Source organism: Silurus meridionalis, chromosome 19, assembly GCF_014805685.1.
Source record: "Silurus meridionalis isolate SWU-2019-XX chromosome 19, ASM1480568v1, whole genome shotgun sequence".
In the NCBI taxonomy this organism is placed as follows: Eukaryota; Metazoa; Chordata; class Actinopteri; order Siluriformes; family Siluridae; genus Silurus; species Silurus meridionalis.
In genome coordinates, this window is record NC_060902.1 from 9649859 (window position 1) to 9667962 (window position 18104).

The following is an 18104-nucleotide window of genomic DNA, read 5'->3' on the forward strand; positions in this document are numbered from 1 at the left end:
CATCCTGAAATGTATTTCTTAAATTAGGCTTGCAGGGTTTATTTTGTTCAGCAGAGCTGCACATGTAGAGTGTTATTTAAACCCACTGGAGACTCTTAGATGACTGACAAGCAACACAGACAGATTAAAACATAAGCAGATTATGGAACAGAGATCTGGCCTAGTCAATTCCTTCTGTTCTTTAGTGAACTAAGCATTCTGCTACGGTGCTGTCAAAACCCATGAGATCCTCACTGCTTTGGTAAAATCAACTCCTGCTACATTTGCTTAAAGGTGTATTAGACCACTACAAAAAGATTCAGTGTTAATTAACTTAAATGAAAGCACAGAACCTGACTGAGCAACTGGAAGCCCACCCTTTTTCAAAATAGTAATCTCTTAGCCGAGGCTCTTATCACTCTCACCTTCTGTAGGGGTAAATGGAGATGACTTACAGTAATGTAAAATAAAATCTAATAATATGTTTCACTAAAAAACGAAATGACAAGTAATTAACATGCTGTTTGTTTCCATGTGCTGGTCAGCACTCAGGCATGTTGAGTAGCAGATCAGCATGAAAATTGTTGCCCATAAGTTCACATTTCTCTGTCTATGAGGGAAGACACTTTGTAAAAGGGTTATGCTGAAAAATATGCTGTGTTATTTACCATACTGAGAGGGTGCAACTGCATTGCTATTGCAACTATTGTTCCTGTTCAGGAAGAATGTTTTATCGTAAGACTGTTTAATTTGTTTTCATTTTATTTAAATTAATTACATTGTATTTCATTATAATTTATTGTTATATGTTCTCACAAAAAAAAAAAAAAAGGTGGGCCTCATGAATGTTAGAACATGTGGGTGTTTAGTGACTAAAAGGCAGTATTTTTGTTACTTACCCACCAATCAGCATCTTCTTCTGCTAAAACCACCAGTACATCTCCCTCACTGAAGGTAAGCTCATCATGGTGATCAGCCGCACAGTCATACATGGCTTTCACTCGTCTCAGGTTGGACTTAATCTGAGTAAAATATGGAGGCTTGTTACAGTGCATTCAGAAAGTATTCACAGCGCTTCCCTTTTTTTCACATTTTGTTATGTTACAGCCTTATTACAAAATGGATTCAATTCATTACTTTCCTCAATATTCTACAAACAATCCCTCATAATGACAATGTAAAAAGAAGGTGGTTTGAAATATTGGTCTGGAAGTGGTAAACTAACCATTTCCCAGGCTGAGACAAACTAGCTAGCTTCAGGGTTGGCTGACCTCTTCTCATGATGTCTAGCTTTTCTTGAAAATGTATTTTTAAGTAAAGTTTTTTGGGGCAACGGTTCATCTTCCAACAGGACAACGACCCTAAGCACACAGCCAAGACAACAAAGGAGTGGCTACAGGACTCTGTGAAAGTCCTTGAGTGGCCCAGACATAACCCTGAATGAACATCTCTGGTGAGATCTGAAAATGGCTGTGCACTGACGCTTCCCATTCAACATAATGGAACTTGAGAGGTTTTGCAAATAAGAATGGGAGGAACTGCCCAAAAATAGATGTGCCAAGCTTGTAGCATCATTCTCAAAATGACTTGAGGCTGTTATTGGTGCCAAAGGTGCTTTAACAAAGTATTGAGCAAAGGCTGTGAAAACTTATGTACATGTGATTTTTTATTTTTTTTTATATAGATTTCAAACAAACTTCTTTTATGTTGTCATTATAGGGTATTGATTGTAGAATTTTGAGGAAAATAATAAAATGAATCCATTTTGGAATAAGGCTGTAACATAACAAAATGTGTAAAAAGTGAAAAGCTGTGAATACTTCCTGGATACACTGTATGTGACAATTTGTATGACATTTAACACTTACTGAGCATGTGGCTTAGCCATTCTCAGAAGGGTGTGTACTGTAGATAAATGTTAAGCTCACCAGGGTTTGTCTGGGCAGCGGGCGTGGGGCACTAAGGCAGAAGGAGGAAGAACTGCCATTAGAATCCAGGCTGACAGAAGGAGGGGAGGTGGGGGAGAGAGCTGGGCCCTGTCGTCCTGAGCGGCTACTTCTGCTCTGTACAGTTGAATACAAAAAATGGGAAGGGTGGCTTTCACCATCTGCCTGAAAGCCTGCAGGAAAAGGAAACAAATATGACTTCCTTCCTTTTGGGTGTAGATTAGGAAATCCCCCTCAGTAAAAAAATGCAATGTGGGGGAGGAGTTTCTAAGAGCATTAGAAAAAAAATCATAATCTTAATGCCAACGATTAATTCACCATTTACAAGCTATAACTTTAGACCTTGATTTAAAATTGCCTTTAGACTGAACTTAAAACAGTCTACAAAATGTAAATCTGAATGCCAAAACTTGATAGTGACTCCATTTCCCTTTCAAAGCCACAGTGCTTATTAGTCACCAATCTGGTTGCAACTGGCTACTCCAGTGTAATGTAAATTACATACAAACTCCCATAGTCAAGACATGTTTTAATACCTGAAGAAAATACATGTCACAGTAAGGCTTGGCTCATGCACTTTCACTGAGATTTCATGGTTTTTATGATTTTATGTGACTCATTGTGTTTTACTGTATCCCACAATATTTAATTTTTATCAGCTGTGACAAGTCTAATATATATGACAACTTTGCATACAGTTTAACATCAATTTGTTCAGATAGTAAAACTTACAGAAAAAGCGTTTTCTAAACACAATGGCTTTGTTTTAAATCAATAATATTCACATTTAATACAAAAGTTATTTTTACTTGCTTGTGTTTTAATTCCAATCGTTTTTGAAAGGCAAAATATATACCTAATAACATCACAAACTAATATTTCACTCAAACATCCCAAAGACTTTATAATACAGCCCCTTACAACAGTGTCAGAATAAGTGACACACATGACAATAATAAAATGATTGGCTTACTTCGTTCTGGCAGCTCAGCCAGTGCATTGAGGGCTGTAACTGGCGCAGTGTACTTTGGAGACCCTGAGCTGAAATAAATCTCGATTTCATTAACAATATTCTAATTTATTAAATTATTATATACTTTAGTAAATGCCAATACTGTACATTGTATGAGAAAGGGTAGAATTTATATATTTAGGTCGATATTCACAAAATAATAATGCTAAAGGTTGTTCCTAATTAAAAGTCTAAAGACTATTTGTATCAGTTGTAATTCTTAGAGCAATTCTCAAAGCATGTTAGATTGATTGTGAATATGGTCTAAGGACCGAATAATTAATAATCATTATGCAGCCTGCAGTTTTACACATCATACCAGCAGGGGGTAGATATTTACTTTGGCCTCAAGTGAAGGAACTTACCCAAACTTCTGGAAAGACGAATCTTGAACACTAAAGCCTCGTGGACTTGCGGGCACTGCATAATCTAACCCAAAAATCCAAAAAGAATAAAGTAAGTATGAACCTGAGACCTGTGTGTGTAGGTCTGGGAACAAAAGAGATGAAGCATCCATACCAGTGTTTGCATGGCAGACATCTCCACGAGGGCTGTTAGGCACCTGAGGCGAGGGCTCAGAGTAGGTCCGCTTATGCCGGATCACTAGAGGTGGAGGAGGACTTCTCTTTGTATTGAAACTAACCTGGCTCCAGCTATCTGGGGGACTCATGGGAGGAGGAGGCGGAGGAATGGCTGGTGCTGAAACAAAATAAGAAGAGACAGGAAGAGCCTGGAAATGGGAAACTTATAGTACAGTACCTCTGATTCAGCAAAAGTATTTTCTACTGGAACATTTCTACAATACTCTAACAAATTTCATTGTGAAATCCTTCTTAGGTATTTTACAGCAGGAGAGCATAAAAATTCCTCTTGAGACAAAATTAATGGTTACATGAAATACTTAAGATTTGCAATTTATTTTCCTTACTTTTGTAAATTACACTGTGTTTTATTTTCCAAGATAGAACTCCATACAAAGTATGATCTACTTATTGTATTTCAAACCGTGGATTTTTTCTACTCATTTCAGAAAATGTCACTATCACTGTCCTTCAGGAATTTTTCTTTTAAGGCTGCATAATGCAAATACAACAATTTCCAACTGGTCATTTGCCTTTATGTGATTTTGTTAAAGCTCTTAAAGGATTGCACAATTTAATTATGATATTACAATTTACTCAGATAATTGTAAAAATGCAACAAATGTATTACTTTAAGGTTGCAAAAACTTGCTAGATATACCATATATTTATTATTAAATATAAGAACTTAATGCGATTACATTTATACCATTGGTGTCTCAAGTATTGCTTTATATAGTTTTATAGATACTATATATACTATATATTTAATAAACTATATATATATAGTTTTTGTGTTTTGCATGTCTACTGTTAATTATTATTGTAACATGAAATTAATAAAATATTTAACCATTTAAAGCAATTTTTACTTATTCCGCTGCAGCTGTGTTTTTATGTATGAAACACTTCATGTATTTTGCTTTTGTAACTCACTCCCTTGTATTGCTGATAATTCCCCACTTGGGAGCGCAAATACCACTAACCGTATTCACGTTTTTCTCATGCATTTACAATTTTGCCACATGTATGGCGTGCGTTAAAAACATATTGTGCCTGTCTGCTTTGAACACTGTAATAAATATATCTAGTAATGTCTTTGTGATTTCTTTACATTGGCAGCCACAAATGGAAAAATAAACACTTTATGTTTCTAACAATGCTTTACAAAAGCAATTTTCCATTTCAGAAATGTTTATAGACCTTTAATAAACTCATTTTCAAAAAATATATAGTTAAATATATATATATATATATATATATATATATATATATATATATATATATATATATATATATATATAGTTCAGCAGAAAGGGAGCTAGTATAAGGTGACAGACAAACAGAGAAAAAGTCAGGAATCTTATCTAACCTCTTACTCTTGGGGGCAGAGGAGGTGCTGGCGAAGAAGGTGGAGGAGGTGGAGGACTGCTACGTGTCTGTGGGATGGGAACAGCAGAGATTTCCCGCTTGTTCTCGTTTCGTGGCAGCATGCGACTTACATTGAAAATTCCTCCTCCTCCTCGTCCTCCTCCACGATTATGAGATGAACTGATGCTGTGGTACACACTGAATGGACGGGCAAAGCGATCCTTTTTCACAGGACCTGACTGCACTCAGAGGTAAACAACAGCAATTACAATACAATAAAATAAAGACAATATTCATAATTTTGAGGAATAATTATGAAGTATTTCCACATTTTCATAAAATTCAAGCATGTTTGTAAACTACAAGATTTGATACATGAATAAAGTAATAATATAGACTGACCTTATCCTCCAAGTCATCATCACTTTCATACCAATCATCTTGCCGCAGTTTCCACTCGTACTCCACATGAATGTGCATGTTAAACTGGTTGTTCTGTGCCTGCTGGATCTAAACAGCAAAAATCAGATGTTTGTTTTTTGTTTCTAACATTTATTGTCATAATATTTTTGATAATAGTTTGAATCAAATTGTACTGTGTTGTTCAACCTCAGTAAAGCAATTTTCAACTAAGAAAACAAGTCTAGACTACATTCAGCAGTTGAATGACTGCCTATATGGTTGCTAAGAATTATGAGCCATGACCCAAGCTGTGTACCAGTTCTTCACAGTGAGTGTGCTTCAGTCTTCGAGCAATATCCAGGGCAGTCTCATTATTTTCATTTTCTATAAAACCAAAACAGTTTCCAACAATAGTTATTAACTTCTTTTACTCAAATGACTAAACTGCATTATATTTGTTAATGAAGGTAATATATTATTAAGTAAGTGCTGAATGAAAGGACAGAGAGGAAGGCAGATTTTCTCACTGATATGTGTGTTGGCTTTGGCTTTCAACAGGAGCTTCAGGCACTCCGTTTTATTGTGCAGACAGCAGTAGTGCAGTGCAGTGTTCCCCCTCACAGTCTGTGAGTCTAGATTATTACTGAAAAAATGAAACAGACTTATCTCTAACAACACATTCCCATGGTGCTAATTCTTATTTCCTTCCACTGGTTTGTGCTTTTGTAAATTTTTTATTTTTTTGCTGTTTCTATATCTCTCTGTTCATTTCCCTTTAAACTAAAATAACAGCTCCAGACAGTTCCACATGTGCATTCACTATTCACATGCAACTGTTGAAATATACAGATGGTGTTCCATTAAATTTTTTTTACAAATGACTTCACACTTCACTTAATTATTTCTCAAAAGAATGCTTTCAACAGAAAGCTATAGTGGCATTGTGTGTTGCTCCGAGGAACACACAATGAGTCATGCATTACAAAGTGAGGGATGCAGTATAGGACATAGTCGTACCTGAGCTACATTAAGGGATATCAGATCTTAATGTGAAAAAAGTACATCAATGCAGTCTCACCAGTTGTGTACCAGGAAGTCAACTATATGCAGTGATGTCCGATCAGCCAATAAAACAGCCACATGCAATGCAGTCTCTCGTTTTTCCTTGAAGAATGAGAGACAAAATAATTAATATCATTAATTGATCACCTGTGTATAGGTGCTAGTTGTTAATTTACCCTGAAATAATATTGTTTTGATTTTCCACCCTCTAGCTGAACCTCCCCTATTATGTAATAGCTTTAAATCTGAGTAGATGAAGACATCTACTGCATCTTTTAGACTACTACAAATGCAACGTTACAGGGGATCTGAAACCCTCAAAGAGAAAATCCACAGGAAATCCTTTCTTTCCACTTGGAAAACAGGGCCAATTATGTTCCTTTGGATTCCCAACAACAGACTGCTTTAGCATATTCACAATGACAAGAATCACTGTAACAATGATCTAACAATCAGACTTCTCACTTCCCAAATACATTTGAATTTTCGTCATACATTTTACATAAATGTTTTACTTTTTTACATTTACATTGCCAGAATTTATCATCAATGAACAAAAAGAGCAAATAAAGTGAAGGCACAATTATAAAATAATTTATTACTTGAATGACAATGATGTCTTAAAAAATGATTGAAAAATATTTAGACTTTTTTTTACATCATTTTACATGTCTTTGCCTGAACATGTATTTTTTCTTTTGTAGTATTTGTATGCATGGAAAATTATCAAGACTGAAAAAAATTAATTGTTCAAAGGTTTCAGGGTGTTTGAAAAACTTCAAAAAGCGTTTATTATATACATTTTCCAAAATTCCTAACCTATGTTTACGTACGTACATAACTCAGCAAAGGTGTGTGTGTGTGTGTGTGTGTGTGTGTGTGAATGTGTTATTGTCTTTTTTGTGTGTTTTTGTGTGTATACCTGTAGTGGACTGGGCACAGGTAGGCTGAGGTCAATCTTTTCTGTGTACAGCTGCAGAAGGCTGAAGATGTCTCTCGCTTGTATGGCCTCCTGTAATCTCCTGCGCAGGGTGTCAGGTGAACCGATACTCCGCTGAGCAAACCGACTCTCTATATACTTAGCCAGGATGAACTCCTTACGTATCAACCTACACATACATATATGTGTATCATTATAAGAATTCTTTACTATTCACAAGGGGAAACAATTACCACTCATAAAAAATCTAAATTGTGATCTTTTTATCATTTCATATTCATATTTTGATCTAAAACTAATGTTTTCAGTCAAAACATATACAGAATAGCCGAATTTGACCAGATCATACTTACATGTCACATTCTGCAGATGGTTTCAGAGATGGACTGGGGAGGCTGGCCTCCATGATTTCATTGAACCCTGTGTTTCCTACATTTTTTGCCAGCTGAACAAAGACATAGAGAAAATGCAGAACCCATACATTTGTCTAAAGTTGAATTCAGATTAATTTTATAATTGTTTGCAGAGTTTGCGTCCATGTTTGGATGATAAAGAACCTCACCAGGAGTTCAGAAGTGCCCAGTTTATCCAGAGAGAGAGACTGGATGCGAGAGTAATGGACGCCCATCTCTCGATGAATGCCTGAGCATTCAATACATGTCAGGATGCCCAGGTTTGTAGAGATCCACGTAGGATCTGAAAACAATGCAGTGTAAGTTGAGAACATTTAATGCTTTCAGTCAATTGCTAAGATCCAAGTTACTAGTTAAGGCTGATCCAGACTTATTCTGTTCTTTTTTATATGCATAATCACTTTATGATTATGTCTATACATTGTGAACCCAGGCTCCAAAGCTCTTTTTTTTAAGTTTTAAAATGGTAAGAGTGAGTAACAAACAGGTAGTGTTTGCCCTTCCATTCAACATCACAAGCTGCCATCACAAGCTTTAGACTAAAGTCGTTACATTTTGCCTTCTTGATGCACTGTTAATGAGCTGTGAATTACAAAACTAGTTTTCCATAGCAAAGAATTTGACTGAAGTTTAATGAAGACATTATAATAAAGCATGAAAATCAACATGAGCCATTGTGGTAGTGTGGTAGGTTTTATCTAGTGTGTATGTTTATTAATTTATTTATTACTAGTAAATATAATGTGATTTGTAATCTGGTTAATGTACAGTAATCCCATTTAAGTTCTTTAATGTAACCACCGGACACCACCCCAAAAATGCATTTTTTTTTTTTTATGTTTAAGCCGTAAATCATCCTCCCACACATTTTAAACACACACAGAAAACATTTGCAAGAATATAGCAAGATGAATTTTGTGTAAATTCGCAGCAATACAGTGTACGTTATTTATAGTGAGTACATGTACTGTAGAGTATAGAGTTTTGTAAAGCATAGAGAAGCATAGCGTTGAAGAGCTGAAGAAGGTTGAAGTGTCCTATGACGTCAAAAAAAGGCTGAGTTAAAGATACATGTCACCGCATTCTTTACTTTCATTGGCTAAATCTGGTGACATATGTCTAACTTTTTTACATCAGAGGACACTTTAACCAATAAACAAGCAAACTGTAATGCTACTTATTTATGGCATAATCAGATATATAATGCTTAGATAATTAATCCTGAAGACATCACAATTAAGTTAATCAATTAAGTAGAAGCTCAAGAATTTTGTACTTGTTTAAACTTGTTAGAACAGCCTGTTCACCTGAACGCAGTTGGGTGGAGGTTCTTTAAAAAGGTTAATCTGACTACTTGAAATTCAGAACCATGTTGTGAGCTGTGACTCATTGTTCGATTTAATGGTAATAAGATAGCTCTACAGATGGGTGACAAAAGATACAAAAATAAAAAAACTTTATAGTGTGTATGGACCATTACAGTACTATACCGTTTATAATATTACAGTACATTACTGTAAATATTTTTATGGTTGGTTACTGTTGTTTCAATCCATAGCATTTGAAAACAGATACACATTTTTCTCTAAACAATGGTACACTGTGATAATTATTTTATTCTTGTGACAGTGTGTTGTAGAGTTGAAGTACCTGGAGCACTGCAATCACAGCAGACATGGTTACCCGGCATGCGAAGGATGTCTTCTGTGATCGCCCGGGTCAGATCCTCTACACTGCTTCCTCCACTGTGTTTGTGCTCATCTAGAGCCACATTCAGTGCCTCCTGCTTACTGTTAGTCAACACTGAAATCCACCTGAACACACACACACACACACACACACACACACACACACACACACACACACACATATATATATATATATATATATATATATATATATATAAAATGCATTTATTGATGTAGGTATGTATGTAGGTACAGGTATGTATGTATGTATGTATGTATGTATGTATGTATGTATGTATGTATGTATGTATGTATATTCAGTAAGATACTTAATTAAAGAAAGCTAATCTATCAAAACACAAGGGCACACAATAGGAACAAGTCAAAACTATTGTTCCTATTATTGTCACGTTTCTGCATTTATGTGAATTATAGTATATTATTACAGAACTTATTGCATTAATGTGTTTAAGTTCTGACACAGCATTCTTATTGTGTTTTCATATATAATATTCTTTCTCTGGTTGTGTGGTTATCAGCAGCCCTTACCTCTGGCGTTCAGATCAGGTCAATTAATGGCTTAAGATTTTTAATCACAGAAACTGGAAGAAGCTAATATATCAAAGGCCTGTTTTCTTCGGAACTGTGTGTGTGTGTGTGTGTGTGTGTGTGTGTGTGTGTGTGTGTGTGTGTGTGTGTGCGTGTGTGTGTGTGTGAAAGTGTGTGTGTGAAAGTGTGTGTGTGTGTGTGTGTGTGTGTGTGTGTGTGTGTGTGTGTGTGTGTGTGTGAAAGTGTGTGTGTGTGTGTGTGTGTGTGTGTGTGTGTGTGTGTGTGTTGGAATTAACAAACAAGCACTCTTTTATATAATTATATAACACTTCACTGATTGATTGGGTAAGCACGATTCTTTGCTTTAGTATAGACAAATCAAAATCAAAAAAGCTTGTTAACTCTTGGGACTCATCATCAGTCCTGACATTCATCAATTTTTTCATCTTACTTTCCAATGAGTCTCTAAGTACTCTAAGTACCACCTGTATGCATTGCATTTATATGCATTTCTTTGTATGTAGGTTGCCAAACAAAATAAAAATATTCTTTCAATTTCAAAGCTTTTTATGATTTTTTGCCCATGTCAAAACAGGCAAAAGCAATCATTTTGAGAGTACAACTTACGCTACACAGTCAGGCTCATCCTCTGTGAGAAAGTGATAAGTGCGGTTATCTGCAACAAAGACACACATGAACAAACACAACCATGGATCAGTTAAACACTGACAGTTAATAAATGTTACATAAGGAAAATGACAATTCCTGTACTACCACAATGTTCCAAGTAAACTAGGAGTGTATACAACTTGTAAACACTACAAGAATCCCATTCATAAAGAAGGTTAATATACCAGGTTTATAAAAAAAAAAAAACAATGATTGGGAAACTTTAGTACCGCAGTATGCATGATTATTAGTACTTTCTAATCATTACTCACGGGAGATGAGGTCAAAACATTTCTTGTCCTCCAAACTGGGTTTGACCTGGCAGGTCAGGAGGTTCAATTTGGCTGGTGATTTATTTGGCTTAAAGAGGGTACAAATATAGAACAATTATTACAGTGAAAATGCCTTTAATGTAATTGTACATTAATGTCTGATGTAAAATATTATATGTACTATACACCAGTGTTGTGTAAATTTCTTATTAACGAAACATAGCAACAGCTGCAAATTTGCATTTTGATAAAGCTGTCAGATAGACTAGAGCTAGATACTAAAAGTAACAGAGTGGTTCTGCTTACAGTTCCGTGAGCGATAGTGAGATAGCAGTTCTGCACAGTGCACTTCCTTTTCTGCCATATTCGTCTCAACCTGTAGCAGGCAAAAATATGTTTACAGCACACACCCTATGAATACCAACTCAATTATCTTAATACAGAGGCAATAAAAAGGCACTTTTTCACAAATTTAACGATTCTGATCTTTTAAAAGCTATAGTCTACATTTCTGATAAAATAAATAATGTAGACTACAGGTTCCAATAAGTACCACTGTAGGTTTTGAAGAAAAATTGTAATAGATACAATATGTGGTGGAAAAATATGCTCAGAAATAGTCATTCTTAAACACAAAGGTTAAACAGATACAAATCAATATGGCAATAAACATGTTTATTTACCCATCACTTTTCTTATAGAGGTAGCCTGATTTCTCTGTTCCATATTGCTTGTTGCCTTGAAGTTGATGCATGTTGTATACGGTCTGTTTACATAAAGAGTCCTACAGCAAACACACACACACACACACACACACACACACACACACACAAACAAACACACAGAGCACAATTACAGTCTGATATTCTTGGTGGAATTAAATTAAAGTGTACATGGTGCCTGGGCTCTAATGCTTTGAGCTGAGTGACTCAACTTTTACCAATTAAGGAATGGTTAAGATAAATAAGCACATAATATGCTGATTACACCATGACTGCTTGTGCATTTGGGCCTACTATAAACTGCATTTACAGTGCAATTATAATTGTAAGGGTATTTGAATAAAGAGAGTCTCAGTAAAGCATTATTAATATTTATTTGGATTATTTATAAGACACAAATGCAAAGTGTCCTTCACTTCTGATGTGGCCAGAAAGGCAGAGTCTTATAAAGTAACATCACAAAGTGTAACTTGCAGGAACCTGGCCTTACTTGATTATTTCACTAGAATGCACTAAGCAATGAAAATATAGTAATATTGAAAGCAAAACATAAACAATGAAGACACTAGATGAAAAACACAGATTTGTAGCAAAAATATCACTTCTAATGATTGAATGTCCACACATGTATCATTGTGTATATACTGTAGAAAAGCATAAAAACAAACTTACCCTCCTTGTCTAATTGAGTGCATTTGAGAAAAAAATAAATGTTATCAATTAATTATATATAAACCATAGAGTATTTTGTCTGTAACTGTAAAACATAATAAATATACACATACTGAACACTTTATTATGAACGTGTACACCTTCTGATTTGTGAAATTATCTTAGGAATAATGGTGTGGAATACATCAATTATGACGGTATTAGCAAGCAGCTCATATCAGCAACATTCAGTGCGTGGAGTTTGGAATGTATAATCAGTCTCTGTCCATCGCTAGCGATAATTTTATATGTGAGAAGTGTAAGTTAGTTATCTCTTTAACGGAGAAGATCCTAGCATTAGAGGAGTACATCCAGAGTCTAGACAGAATTATTGAGTGTGAGAACAGTCCAGGTTCTGCAGGGAAGAGTCTTGATGCCTTAGGATGAGTTAGCATTCCCCCAACTCCAGAATTAGAGCCCTCGCAGCTGGGTCATTGGGTGACGACTCGGCAGCATACTCACAAAGCCAAAGCTAACCATTAGGCTTGGGCGCACCATTCCTCTTTACTTCACTTGAAACAGCTCTGTTTATAGGAGACTCTCTTGTGAGGCACATGATATTAACTAGGCCTTTAGGGGCACCAGCACCATAGGTTAGGTGTATACCTGGAGCCAGGGTGCTGGACATAGCAGGTCAAATTAGGTTCAAAAGAGGAGCTAATGATATACGACTTCGACAGTCAGAGCTTACTATAACAATAAAGAGGTGTGTAAATTAGCGAAGGAATTGTCCGATGCTGTAATATACTTTGGCCCCATCCCAATGCGGTGTGGTAATGTAGCTTACAGCAGGTTATGTTCACTGAACTGCTGGATGTCCAAGTGGTGCTAAATAAAAATTTAGGCTTCATAGATAATTGGAGCAATTTTAAGGGCAAGGCTATCCTGTTAGGGCAGGATGGTATCCATCCCACTCTGGAAGGTACTGCTCTCATTTCTTGTAGTATAGGTCATAGTCTCAGAATAGCACTAGTTAACCAGTGACTATCCAGAGCCAAGGCCAGGGAGTAGACAATCAGGCTAAACCAACCGTCTGCTAGCTGCACAGAGTCGTCACTCAGGGTCCAGGGTCCAGGAATGAATCAGAACATTATAGGATCCACTCATAGTGATGAACACACTCTTAATTTAATACTAACATTTGGATTCGATATAAAAAAAAAATATAGCCATAATTGCCATGGTTGTAGCACAGCAGAACTGCTCACATCTACTTAAGATTAACATTTTAGGATCTGTCTTAGGCCCACAGCTTTTCTTTTTATATATCCTGCCTCTGGGTGAAATGATATGTAAACATGATATTAGCTTCCATTGCTATGCTGATGATACACAGTTGTATATTTCAACAAAGCCAGATGAGACAGATCAGCTTAAAATTTTGGAGTGTGTAAAGGACATAAGACAGTGGATGCTTGATAACTTCCTTCTGTTAAACACAGATAAGGCAGAAGTACTGTTACTAGGACCACATGCAGCTAGAAGTAAACTTTCCGATTACGTAGCATTTCTGGATGGTCTTTCCGTCTCAGTGTGTACAGCAGTCAAAAACCTTGGTGTGATTATTGACCCTAGTCTGTCCTTTGAGGCTCATGTAAATAACATTACACCGAATTTTTTTTTTTACCTTAGAAATATTGCTAACATTAGAAATGTGATAATGTTACAGGATGCACTTTACTGTCTGGGTGTTCACATAAGTGCATAAATAAGCTTCAGTTAGTCCAGAATGCAGCAGTAAGAGCCCTTACTAGATCTAAAAAAATATGATGATCAAATATGCTCCCAATTAAATCTCGCATTGATTATAAAATACTACTACTGATGTATAAAGCACTTAACGGTCTCGTGCCCCAGTATCTGAGTGAACTTCTGTACCAATATGATCCCCCACACTTACTTAGATCAAAAGGTGCAGGCTATTTGTTGGTACCTCAAATAATGAAGACTACAGCAGGGGGCAGATCTTTCTCTTAAAAAGTCCCACAGTTATGGAACAGCCTTCCAATTAGTGTTTGGGACTCAGACACAGTCTCAGTTCAAGTTGTTTAAGTCGAATGCTGAAAACATATTTATTTAATCAAGCCTTTTATCGGAAGGCTTTTCTTAGATAAAGAACAGATCTGGAGGGATCATGGATATAGATTGTCCGGTGAACTGGGATATTTGTATGCTGTTCACGCGTTCACTTAGGTTTGTTGATGTTGATGTTGGTGTGGCAGGCCAGCTCTTATCCTAGAGATCCCTCATATCTGTGTTACCTTCTGAATCCCCCTTTCAGTTATGCTGCCATAGTGAGTCTTGCCAGAGTCTTTAACTTTTATACAACAATAAGGATACTTAATAATCCATATCTTTCTCTCCCTGTCACCCCTATTCTCTCTCTCTCTCTCTCTCTCTCTCTCTCTTTCTCTCTCTCTCTCTCTCTCTTCATCCTGGCCTGCCTCTGGATGGTGTTCTCCTTGATTGAGGCCACTCTGTGCAGCTGGGGATGTTTTCAGATCAACAATCTGGGGATCCATGAAATTACAGACTAACGCAGGAGCTTTAAAGATTTGGATTTGGACTGTACTTAATGTCAACAGTCTGCTACACTGACTCAGGACTACAGTTTGCCTTCGATCACCATCACTACATACCTCAACATCGTTTTGCTGTAATAAATAGGCATTCTCTTCCACCCAAATGAGTCTGGTTCCTCTTAAGGTTTCTTCCTTTTGCCATGTCAGGGAGTATATGCTTTGCCACAGTCGTCACCGGCTTGCTTATTAGGGACAAACTTACACTTATAAAGAACAATCTTATTCATTCTTTCTTACCCTGTTATGTGTGTTAAGCTACTTTGAGACAATGTCCATTGTTCAAAGCGCTATAAAGAATAATAAAAAATGAATTGAACTGAATTGATTTAAATATGCAAACATTTACAAAATAGTATGAAAAGACTACATTACATACAACTAAATGTAACAGAATGAGTAACTAATCTGTAACTAATCACTGGGTTGAGGTCACTGAATCAGTCTCTGTTAAAATCTTATCATACAGCATCCTACTGGGTTCTTCTGTTTCTCCATCTCAGGAAAATCCTTATTCTATGAGATTCTGGATAAGAGCATTCCGCTCTCAGAGAGGAGTCAGAAAAATCCTTTAAATGTTTAGAATTATTAGTTCTTTGATATATAGCAACACATAGTCCAAGAAAAATTAATTAAATATCATCTGCCAATTGTATTCCAGTCACAGAGACAAAAGAGACTCACATAAAACCCTAACATTTAAAAACAGCACATATACTTGTTGTTTTAAGTATTTAAATACTTGTGTACATATATGAAAATAAAAGTTGCAATAGAAAAGATAAGATAACAAGGAAGAATGTATTAGGGATTTGAATTGTGAAATCTAAAAACAAAACAGATACATTAAGTAACAACAAATTAGTATATCACCTCTTTAAGTTCAGGCTGCAGGGCAGGTCTTAGCTGGTCCCTCAGAGAAAACAGCTGCCTCTTCTCTTCATCCTGACTATGCTTTATCTGTATACATATGTCCACAAAATTCCTTATAAACAAACAGTATGCAGTGACCAGGCATAACTTAATGGCCACCAATCAGGCATAACATTTGAGCTACAGTAGCTTGTCTGTTGGATTGGACTTTTTGGACTTTTGCTAGATACTGACCACTGCATACTGGGGACATCCCACAAGAGCTGCATTTTTTGGAAATGCTCTAACCCAGTCGTCTAGCCATAACAGTGTGTCAAACTCGGCAGCACAAAACAGCACTTGTCGAACTTGCTCACACCCTTACGCTTGCCCATTTTCCCGGTTTCTAACACATCAACTTTAGTGACAAAATGTTCACTTGCTGCCTAATATATCCCACCTACAATAATGTTATAATGTACAGGTGTAACGGTACACGTATTTGTACCAAAATTTTGCGGTACAAGACAAGTGTACCAAATTCAATCTTTTTTACGTGCAGAACATAATTCAAATCTGAGTTAAAAATAGAAAACTGTTGATGTTCACAAATTTTAATAATAATAAACTGTGTTGATAAAAAAATGACAAGCAATTTTATGTTTTGCATTAATTCCCCCTAACCTTAATGAAATTGAACCGAATCGTGACTTAAAGACCAAGGTATATGTACAGAACCGTTATTTTGTGTACGGTTACAACCCTATTATAATGTCATAATGTTATATTGTCATAATGATATACCTGGTCGGTGTATATGGAGTATAAGAAGCATTCTTTTTTGAATATCCCACATAGGACACAAGTTTCTATTAGTAATGAATGGTATGATTTTGAGTAAACATTCGATCATGAAATTCGATCGTGAAAACTGTTGAATGAATTTTGTGACAAAGCAATATAAAATATGCATTTATTTAAAACTAATAACAAGCATTTCTTAGAATCCAAAGTTTTCCAAAACTTATACCCATAAATGTATATGGATGCACCAAAACAGCTTTTGTCCCCATTATGAACAACTATAGATAAAACAATAAACAATAAATATTAATAAATAATAAATATTAAGACCTAAAATGGAGCTGAAAGAGCATAATGACTGATCCACTAGTATATACAAAGTGAGTCTTATTGCTAGTGGCAGCTGCAGAATGAGATGTCCTCTGAATGTTAATAACCTGATCAGCCACTCTCTCTCTCTCTCTCTCTCTCTCTCTCTCTCTCTCTCTCTCTCTCTCTCTCTCTCATCTAGTCACTCACTCACTCACTCACTCACTCTCTCTCTCTCTCTCTCTCTCTCTCTCATCTAGTCACTCCCTCTCTCTCTCTCTCTCACATACACACACACACACACACACACACACACACACACACACACACACACACACGCACAATAATTACTGCCACCTGATGTTGTTTAGCGGATTGAAATTAGAGTGACTATTGCACCTGGGTTCTAATATTTTTAACTGGGTGACAGATTGTAGGTCTTCTACTTCAACATTTCAGTGCCTGTAAGGTTACTAGTTACTACAAATAAGCACATACGCAGCATTTAAAATTGGAACATTGAACACTGAGTTCAAAAACAGTTAACATGGATGACCACTAAACCGCTTGCAGATTTTACTGTGACTGGTAGTTCATGTGAAATCTGGGAATACAATTAAATGTATCTATAGCGCAACCCTTACTGTAAGGGTATTTGAGTAATGTTAACATGCACTCACAGAGCTGAGTTTTCCAGAGAGAGTGTCAATGTACTGCTTCAGGTTCTCTGTGACAGCCAAGCCCTCCTGAAAGAAACTGAGAAAGGAAACCAATGTAATTACCATCGGCACCATCTCTCACTTACAACCCACCTCACCACATCCTCCCTCATCCTCCACCCACCATTTTCCAAATTTTCCTCCTGTTTTCCTGTCCTTATTTACAAAATTATCATACAATGAAACATGGTCTTGAATAAAGACAACAGAACAACAACACAGGAATACATAAACTTGTGTATTATCAATCATTCCACACACAACAATCCACAGATTTCTGACAGCACAAAAACTAAAATGCAAATGAAATTCAGTTCCAATCCAACATGTTTTTGGTTAGTTTTTCTGTATTTTGTTAACTGTTTTTTGTGTGGAAAAGCTTTGTGCAGAGTGATACTGTGCACTAGGTACATTTTAATTGGCATTATTTGTTATCTTGTAATTGTTCCTGTGATTTATATCTATAATATTGCCATGCAAATAATCTTTGTTTTTTTTAGGTATTTTGTGGCTTGGATATTAGC

General features: G+C 36.1%; 1 protein-coding gene across 4 annotated transcripts in view; it reads right to left on the bottom strand.

Moving 5' to 3' along the window:
• Positions 1-18104, bottom strand: part of unm_sa1614 (un-named sa1614) — a 33591-nt gene that overhangs the window by 3684 nt on the left and 11803 nt on the right. For 2 of the 4 annotated variants that reach the window (XM_046874742.1, XM_046874744.1), the window contains exons 8-28: positions 17542-17617; positions 15770-15856; positions 12279-12287; positions 11568-11668; positions 11191-11260; positions 10885-10972; positions 10571-10619; positions 9357-9520; positions 7856-7989; positions 7647-7738; positions 7276-7462; positions 6370-6455; positions 5819-5934; positions 5608-5675; positions 5292-5399; positions 4891-5128; positions 3457-3636; positions 3303-3366; positions 2899-2966; positions 1908-2098; positions 879-1001 (exon numbers count right to left, since the gene is read on the bottom strand). In XM_046874742.1, coding sequence (XP_046730698.1) covers positions 879-1001; positions 1908-2098; positions 2899-2966; positions 3303-3366; positions 3457-3636; positions 4891-5128; positions 5292-5399; positions 5608-5675; positions 5819-5934; positions 6370-6455; positions 7276-7462; positions 7647-7738; positions 7856-7989; positions 9357-9520; positions 10571-10619; positions 10885-10972; positions 11191-11260; positions 11568-11668; positions 12279-12287; positions 15770-15856; positions 17542-17617 — 2299 coding nt within the window. The remainder of the gene's footprint in view (positions 1-878; positions 1002-1907; positions 2099-2898; positions 2967-3302; positions 3367-3456; positions 3637-4890; positions 5129-5291; positions 5400-5607; positions 5676-5818; positions 5935-6369; positions 6456-7275; positions 7463-7646; positions 7739-7855; positions 7990-9356; positions 9521-10570; positions 10620-10884; positions 10973-11190; positions 11261-11567; positions 11669-12278; positions 12288-15769; positions 15857-17541; positions 17618-18104) is intronic. The other 2 variants (XM_046874745.1, XM_046874746.1) reach the window with 1 other exon arrangement.